This window comes from Equus asinus, chromosome 28, assembly GCF_041296235.1.
Source record: "Equus asinus isolate D_3611 breed Donkey chromosome 28, EquAss-T2T_v2, whole genome shotgun sequence".
In the NCBI taxonomy this organism is placed as follows: Eukaryota; Metazoa; Chordata; class Mammalia; order Perissodactyla; family Equidae; genus Equus; species Equus asinus.
The window spans coordinates 37,979,096-37,988,074 of record NC_091817.1 but is presented as its reverse complement, the minus strand read 5'-3'; the positions used below and the strand labels follow the sequence as shown (position 1 = coordinate 37,988,074).

At 39.7% G+C, this 8,979-nt stretch overlaps 1 protein-coding gene and 1 non-coding gene across 2 annotated transcripts in view; both read left to right on the top strand.

Moving 5' to 3' along the window:
- The first annotated feature begins 208 nt into the window (after nt 1-208).
- SF3B3 (splicing factor 3b subunit 3) overlaps nt 209-8,979 on the top strand; it is a 52,377-nt gene continuing 43,606 nt past the window's right edge. The window contains exons 1-6 of the mRNA XM_014829144.3: nt 209-352; nt 3,439-3,576; nt 4,635-4,961; nt 5,696-5,868; nt 6,450-6,591; nt 8,808-8,920. Of these exons, the coding sequence (XP_014684630.1) occupies nt 3,507-3,576; nt 4,635-4,961; nt 5,696-5,868; nt 6,450-6,591; nt 8,808-8,920 (825 nt within the window). The 5' untranslated portion in view covers nt 209-352; nt 3,439-3,506. The remainder of the gene's footprint in view (nt 353-3,438; nt 3,577-4,634; nt 4,962-5,695; nt 5,869-6,449; nt 6,592-8,807; nt 8,921-8,979) is intronic.
- LOC123281916 (small nucleolar RNA SNORD111) lies at nt 5,267-5,345 on the top strand. The gene has a single exon (XR_006521712.1). It is a non-coding gene; the product is annotated as a small nucleolar RNA SNORD111 (small nucleolar RNA).

Sequence of the window (8,979 nt, the reverse complement as noted above, 5' to 3'; positions counted from 1 at the left end):
GACCCCCTCCCCGTTGGCGTGCCGGATCTTTGGGGCTGCCCACAGAAGTGCCCGATTTATTCATTTATTTTTGTTAAGTCTACTTTAAAAGGCCTATTCTCCTGGAAAAAGTGACGGCAATAAAGTATGTTTAAATAATTTTCAATGCGGCGTGGGAGCAAAACAGAAGCATTAAAAATTATATGTACATTCTTCAGGCGCCGGTTGGGGACCTTTTTCCGTCGCGCGCCAACCGGAAGGTCCCTGTCTTAAGAGCTAATGGCGGACGCCGGCGGGTTGGCGTTGGCGGTGGCTTAGGCCTCGAAGGAGTTCAGCATCTATCGGATATCTACGCCATCCTCCCGGCTGCAGGGTAAAGAAGCAGCCTCCCGACCTCCCCGGTCTGGGGAGTGGAGAGCGGCCATGTAGGAGGGTGGGCCGAGCCTCTGCTGGGGTGTCTGAGGCAGCGTAGGCCCGACAGGTCCGGGCAAGGGACGAGAAGGAGATAGAGGGAAACGCTTGGGGCGCGAGAACGGCTCCCAGGCATGGTCTCCGGTTTCCGTCCCCAAGATGGGAACGAGACGTGGCTCAAAATAAGCCTTCTAGAGATTGCCTAGCTTTTAGGCCTGGGGGAGGTCTGAGAACGAGCGAGAAGGACGTCTTTTGGAGAGAGTAAACGACACACCGACGGGAAGGTGCAAAGACCGAGCGTGTTAAAAGCGTAAATAACGGGAACAGTCTTAGGAGTCAGGACCCTGTTTTGAATTTGTGTTTTGGTACTGGGGCAACTTGTTTTCCCCTCTCACCCTTTTTTTTTAATCACTTGTAAAATAGGGGATGGTAATTTTTATCTTGAAGACTTGTCAGAGTTTAAACGCTATGATGTTCCTTTGGCACGTGGAGAGGGGGATGGAGGAAGCATTCACAGGCGCATTTTCTAGTAATCACAGACCGTGGAGGAAATCATAAAATTTCCCAAGTTTTGGTGTTAATGGTTCCTGGTGTATAGTTCTTGTTGTTCTAGGCTGATCTTCTACCGTAATTCAACTTCCTCCATTACCCGAGATAAAAGTATAGCTGGGGAACGTGGATCCACCAGCTTTGAGGAAAATGAATTCCACAGATTGTAGCGGATGCCATCAGTTATAAAGGAACTGGAAAGTAGGCTGACTTCTTCGGTCAGCTATAAAGAATGAAAAGTAGCCTGGGGGGAGCTTTTCAGGGCTTCAAAAGTGACCAGTGGTTTCGTCTGTCTGTCTGTCTCCCTCTCTTTTTTTAATAACAATTCTTTAGCTTTAATATAGTCAATTCTACAACAGGAATCACGTTGACAGCATAATAGGGATTTCATTATAAATTTTAACTGCGATTTTGAAATTATATTTGAAATTTTATAACCAGAGCAAGATGCAGAAGAATAAATTGACTTAAGCATGTTTGAGAATCACATTCACTACTACTATTCAATTGAGAGTAATTACAACATATTCTTTGCCTATTTTCTGGGGGGAAAGCTGAGCACAACTTTCCCAATGTCTCAGCCTTTCTGGGTGTGTGTGTGTCCATGTATTTCCTCTGTTATTCTTGTAGGTCATTTCCCTACTCCCTTCTTGTTCCACCTGGGACATTTTCCATCTTTTCTCTATGATCCTAGAATAACATTAAAGATGTTCCTTAGTCTCAAGTGAGAAAGTTTATCTCTCTCAGGACCCTTTTGCAGACTGGAGGATTGATCTTTTCTTCTCTTAGTTATCCTGCTTTTGTCCAGCCCCCAAATTATTATTAATTATGAGGACATTCATTCATAATTCTCTTTTGTCACTTAACAAAACCAAATTCATATGTTAATTACACAGTGATTACTTTGGACTTCTCAAGATCCCTTGGTTTCATCTTTAATTGAGGAGAAATCTATTTTTCCAGCAGTAGCTGTGTATAGATGTAGTTTGGGGTAATTTTTTTATAGTAGTGGTACATCAGTCAGTTTGCAGTCGTCAGTCCTGTCTGATGGGAGGAATCATTTTCTGTGACTGTATACTCCCTTAGGGAGACCTCTTGCAGAAGTGGCAGGAATTCAGTTTTGTTTTAGTTTTTGGTGGTGAGTAGGTTTAAATTTTAAATTCTAGTTACTCCTCAAATAATAGAGCTATACAGAGACGCAAATGAAAACTACACTTAAGTTACTAATTTTTATCTGTTACATTAGCAGGGATCTGTTTGTCCGGGAATAGGGACTCATACATTGTTGGAGGTGTAAATTAGAGTCTTTTTGAAAGGTGATCTGGCAATATCAAAATTTCATATGTATAAATTCTTCAATCCGGTAATTTCGCTTCTAGGAATTTATCTTAGAGATAGATTCATCCGCATATAAATGATGTACATACGAGAGATGTTATTTGCAGCAGTGTTCATAATAGTAAAAGCCTGGGAACAACCTAAATGTCCATCAGTAGGGTATAGGCTAAATGAATTTTACTATACCCTGTCAATGGAATACTCTGCAGCTGTAAAATAGAAATGAGAAAGCCTTTTGTTTATTGCTATATTGAAGACAGATAAAATAATAAATAGTAATTTTGGGGGCTAGTCGGTGGCACAGCGATTAAGTTCGCACGTTCTGCTTTGGTGGCCTAGGGTTTGCCAGTTTGGATCCCTGGTGCGAACCTACACACCGCTTGTCAAGCCATGCTGTGGCAGGTGTCCCACGTGTAAAGTAGAGGAAGATTGGTACGGATGTTAGCTCAGGGCGAGTCTTCCTCAGCAAAAAGAGGAGGATTGGTGGCAGATGTTAGCTCAGGGCTGATCTTCCTTAAAAAAATAAATTAAATAAATAGTAATTTGTAGTGTGTTGTGAGTGTACAATATATAGTCCCCAACCTTCAATTAAAAAGAGGGAATAAAATACAGTGTTAATGTATATTATTGCTTGTACATACAGAAAATATCTAGAAGGACACAATATAACTTGGTGAAATTGATTCCCTCAGAGGGGAGAACTGGATGGCTCAGAATGGGTGGAGGAAGCTTTTTGCTGTGCTTTTGAATTCTGAACCACATGAATGTGTACCCTATTCAGATACAAGTAAATGTAGACCTACTTGGTTTCTGTGACAGTAAAGGCAAATAGATAGTGTTGCGTTAATGGTTCAGATCCCAGCTCCCAACATTTTTACAGCTTTTTATGTGACCTCAGGCAGGTGATTTAATTTTTTAGCCTCAATTTCCTCATCTATGAAGTTAGTATAATATTGAATACTCTTATAGATTTCTTGCGAGATTAGAGGCGAAGTATGTAGTATAGTGCTTGGCATATAGAAGGCACTCTAATTATAAATAGGTTTTTCTTCAGTAGGCCTTTACTGGTTCTGCTGTCTCCAGCCAGAAGTTCCCATATGGAAATGTCTGTTAAATTAATAATTTCCCAGCTGATATTTTTTTAATTTTATGTGCTCTTAGCTTTCTTTGACTTGGTATAACCAAGGCCTGGATTGTGGAGTTGTGGGTGGCTCAGTGTTGCTGCCACCATGTTCCTGTACAACTTGACCTTGCAACGAGCCACTGGCATCAGCTTTGCCATTCATGGCAACTTCTCTGGTAAGTTCTCAATTAACTATCTTTCTGAATTTAACATTTTTAATATTACTAGTTTTATGCTTCAAATTAGTTTTTCAAATTCAAACTTTTTTCCTAAAGAAAATTACAGAAAGGAATTTTTTTAAACATAGAGAACATTGTAATTTATATAATGCTTTACAGTTTCCAAAACACTTTGAAGTACTTGATCTTAGCTGATCCCCAAAGGACCTTTGGAAAGTAAGGTGGACTGATAAGTGGTGGCATTGAACAAATGATAATGGATAGAGATGGGTAGGAGTGGGATATCAGATAGGATAGGAAGCCATGTAAGCATTAGATAGTGTAGACCTGTACTAGGGCAGTGGGGATAGAAAGAAAGAGAAGGATATGAGTTTCTAGTCTGGGTGGCAGAGAAAATGACGGTAACATTGATAGCAGGTTAGTTGGGACCAGAGAGGAAGTTTGGGGAAGGAGGAACTTAGTTATTTTAAACATTTAGTTGGAAGTTGATGACAACTCATCCAGGTGGAATTATGTAGCACGCAGGGAGAGATGGGGACAAGTTGGCTGTTATGCATTTGGAGGTGTTGATTGCAGTTCTGAAAGGTGAACTTTTTAGGAGTGAGTTTAGAAAGATAAAGTATGTATTAGATGGCAGCTTTAAAAGTTCTTTGAGACACTACATCAAACTGCACAAAAGCAATATAATTTTTTAGAATAATAGCCTTAAAGATGGGCTAGAAAGAGCCTTTGGAAATTTTTAATCTTATGAAGCTAAACATTATATGTTAAAACTATTTGTAGACAGCTCCCAATTATGCAGATTGATGGAAATCTTAGAATAATAAAAAGTTTTTAAAAATAACTGTGTGACCATTCTTTGAACACTTTGATACCGCTTTAGTTAGGTTATTTCAATCCTAGGTAAATTACCTTTTAAGTAAATTTATAGAATAAATTAAAATATTGAGCTCCAAACATTTAGTTATATTTATCTTTAGTGGCATTTTGATTCATTCAGGTCACTTTTTGGACTCTTTCTGATTGTTAATGATCTTTATTTTTTGGCCATGTAGGAACCAAACAGCAGGAAATTGTTGTTTCCCGTGGGAAGATCTTGGAGCTACTTCGCCCTGACCCCAACACGGGCAAAGTACACACTCTACTAACTGTGGAAGTATTTGGTGTTATCCGGTCGCTCATGGCCTTTAGGCTGACAGGTGGCACCAAAGACTACATTGTGGTTGGCAGTGACTCAGGTCGGATTGTTATCCTGGAATACCAGCCGTCTAAGAATATGTTTGAGAAAATTCACCAAGAAACCTTTGGCAAGAGTGGATGCCGCCGCATCGTTCCTGGCCAGTTCTTAGCTGTGGATCCCAAAGGGCGAGCTGTTATGATTAGTGAGTGACTTGCTCTAAGAAGTGCATATCTGAGTCTTGGAGATGCTTAGTTTAGGAGAACAATGCTGTGATCTTGGCAGGGTGCCAATAAGTCACTTAACTGGGTAAAGTTTAGATCATATTTGGGTTGACTCCATGGTTTAAAGTTGCTTTTCCTTTTAAAACGCTGGGAAAAGTCTTGGCACACCTTTTCTACTGCCTGTCTAGTTGAAAATAGATGTTTTTCCATTTCTTATTTATCTATAGCAAAAAGACTACAGTGAATTGATTTTACATTATTAGACAGTGGCTATGATTGTTTTCACTGGCCTGAAGTGATGATTCACGTTCATGTCTCTTCTCTGATAAACCTCTTGAAGAAAATCTGTGTATCTGATCAGGCCTCCAGAGAGCAAACCTTGCTGAGCAGTCACAGAATTCTTAAATCTAATTCAGAGAATAAAGCTACCAATTTTATGAATTAGTTAGTTTTCCAATATCATTAAATCTAAGGCACCTTAAAGAATTTTGAAGAGTTAGTGGGATGTTAAGATCCCTATTAGGAAGGAGGTGGATACTTGATGCTGTTGTCGATGTTAATGACAGCAAAATCCTAAGTTAATACACTTGTAGAGTTAGTGCTGGCTGTTAATGACTTTTTAAAAATAATCATGATGTGAATCTCGCTAGTTGTTCTGTAAGCCCCGCTATTCACTATCTGGAAATGTTGGATGTTTTGTCTCCTTCAACTGCAGGTGCCATTGAGAAACAGAAATTGGTGTATATCTTGAACAGGGATGCTGCAGCCCGACTTACCATTTCATCTCCCCTGGAGGCTCACAAAGCGAACACTTTAGTATATCATGTGGTTGGTGTAGATGTGGGATTTGAAAATCCAATGTTTGCTTGTCTGGAAATGGATTATGAGGTAATGGCACCATGTGTCTGTCTGTCACTCTCCCTCCCCACCCGCTATTCCCTTTCTCTCCTCCTCTCCCTCTGAGTTTCTTCCACTCTCCTCACTGCTTTCCTGAGATTGTATCTTCATCACACGTCTTATATCTCTTATGCTAACAAATCTTTTCCGTACTCCAAATGCCTTACTAAAACACTTTGGAATGTTTCAGAGCTTACCTGACTATATAATAGCACTTTGCTCTGATTTGAACAATCTCCCTATGGAAACAGGGTATTTATTGGGAAAAGCTGCCTGAAAAGGGGGGTGAAACTGTCTGTTTTCACAGGGAAGTTTTGAAAGGTGGGGCTTACCATTCTTTGCCTTGAATGAAAGGCAGTATCCACTAGAGGGAATCCTGGTCCTAGAAATAGGAGACCCAGGTTCTTGTTCCAGCTCTGCTTTTACCTAGTGGTGTGAACTCTGGCAAACCATTTGGCATCTGTGGGCCTCTTCTGTGTTTGTAAAATGGAGGAACCCTGATGCCCTTTCCAGCTCTAAAAATTTTATTTTATGGTACTGACTAGTTCTTGTGCCACTGTACTCCTCTGTAGGAAGCAGACAATGATCCAACAGGGGAAGCAGCGGCTAATACCCAGCAGACACTTACTTTCTATGAGTTAGACCTTGGTTTAAATCATGTGGTCCGAAAATACAGTGAACCTTTGGAGGAACATGGCAACTTCCTTATTACAGGTACTTTTCTCTCAGAGCTGCTCTGTACCCTTTTGCTTGGTCCATTTTATGCTTCACTTTATGAGGATTTATTTAATAGAATTTGGAAACTATAATTGTTTGTAGTAAACCTGAATACCTTGTCTATGTTTTGCTAAGGTTACAAGTTCATGCAGTGGTTAACTCTTATCCTCTAGTGGGGACAGGGAAGAAAGGACAAGGAGAGCAGTCAGCTTGGAATATTGATTATTCTTGATGGCTGTGATGTTTTGACTGTAGTCAGTCTTTCACTCTCATTAAGAAAATCAAAACCTAGTCCTTTGAAAAGACAAATAAATGAAATGGACACACACAACGAGATAAAATTGTATGTCCATGGATTTATAAACTTAGTGAAATAGAAACATTTTTGAAAATGTTTATAATACTGATAAAATTTTGATATTTTGTCAATACCAAAGTTGATCCAAGAAGAAATTAAGAACCTGAATAGATCAGCATCCACTAAAGAAATTGGAGAAGTAGTCAAAAATCTCTTTCCTCCAAAAGATTTAAGGTCTAGAATTTTCAGGAACCTTACATTTCTCCAGAGATTAGAAAAAGAATAAAAGCTATTATGCTACTTTATGAGCCTAATGTAACTTCAGTAACAAAACTGTAAGGACAGTAACAGGAAATATTTACAGGCTAGTTATACTTATGATCATAGATAAAAAAAATCTAAACTTTTAGCAAATCAAATTCAACAGCATTTTAAATGCATCATAATTAAGATTTCTGTAGGAGCTCAAAGATAGTCACTGTTAGAAAATCAGTATCTGTTTATCTAGTTTAGACTAGAGGAGGACAGGTCTATTTGTGGTCATGTAAGTTTCAGCAGGCCTGGGAAAGACTGATCCATTCTTTTCTGTTTTGAGTCATTTGCACTTGGATTGATGTTTAAAATGAAATATGTCTGTTGTTGGGGTAGGATTTTGGAGAAGAATAATATAAGACCGCACTTGCCTTTGAGCATTAAATCTTAGGAAGAGACTATTTGTGTATTAAGAAGAAGAACCTTGGAAAATAGATTACACATTACTTACTGTAACATACTACTACACCTTTCATTTATGAGGGCTTCATTCGTTCAAATTTTTATTGAGCCTCTACAATCAGTATGTGCAGAGTCAGTCCACTGGATCCTGGTCCTGCAGTGAAAAATTAAAAATGGTGTCTCCTTTTATGCAGGGTTGAGTCTAGTGGTGATTGTGTGCAAGTAACAAAAAAATTGCCAGTGTGTGCCATATGCCATGACAGTGCACAAGAGGAGTCCGTAATCCAGGGAAAGGAAGGAAATGTGTTAGAGAAAGCTTTCTAGAGAAGTGCTCTCTAGGCTGAGACCTGAGGACTAGTTAGGAGTTAGCTAGGTACAGCGGGGGTGGAGGAAGGAGTTTCTGTTGTGAGCAAAGGGAACAGGATGCACAAAGGCCCAAATGCCAGAAAGAACATGGTTCATTGAAAGAACTGGAAGCTCATTGTGATTGGATCGTTAGAGCAGAAGGGCTAGGGTAAAGGTAGTGGTGAGGAGGTAGCTACTGAAGGATTTTAAGCGGGGGAATAATAACCTGTGGAAGATTAACATTTTAGAAGGATTACTTGCTTACATTTTGGCTAGTGGAATGGAGGATAAAAAGACTATAAGCCAGGACATTGGTCAGGAAGCTGTTTCACTAAACCAGGAGAGATTGGCAGCATCATGAGAGTTTAGCACCAAGAGAGCTGCTAAGGAAGTAGAATTAATAGAGCTTTGGGAGAGGAGAGAATTGAAGGGTGAAACCCAGGTTTCGATGTTGTCTATTAGTTGATGGTGGTGTTCTCTAAGGTGGAGAACCCAGGATGTGGAACAGGTTTGGGAGGGAACTTGAGGTTGTTTGTGAACACATTGTATTTTTAAGCTGCTGTGGAATATCCATGTGAGAGTGTCTAATAGGCAGTTTTGGATTATAGATGTGAAGCTAAGAACTGAGTTTTGGGCTCGAAGCTAAAAATTTAGATGCGGTATCAGATATCTGGACAGGCTGAGATCACCCAAACTGTGCTCCATCCTTGTCTAATATAATTGTTAGGGAAAAGAAACACTTTGAATGTTTCTCAGCTTCAGGCACACCGTGGTGCTGAAGGAGAGAAGGAATTGAAAGCTAAATCGTAATTCATGGTTATGTCAAATTATTGGTAAGTTTTATTTCCTCTGACAGTTCCAGGAGGGTCAGATGGTCCAAGTGGAGTACTCATCTGTTCTGAAAACTATATCACCTACAAGAACTTTGGTGACCAACCAGATATCCGCTGTCCAATTCCCAGGAGACGGGTAAGATCTTTGCCGTAAGAGAAGATATATTCGTGTTTGTGAAATGAACTTAATTTTTG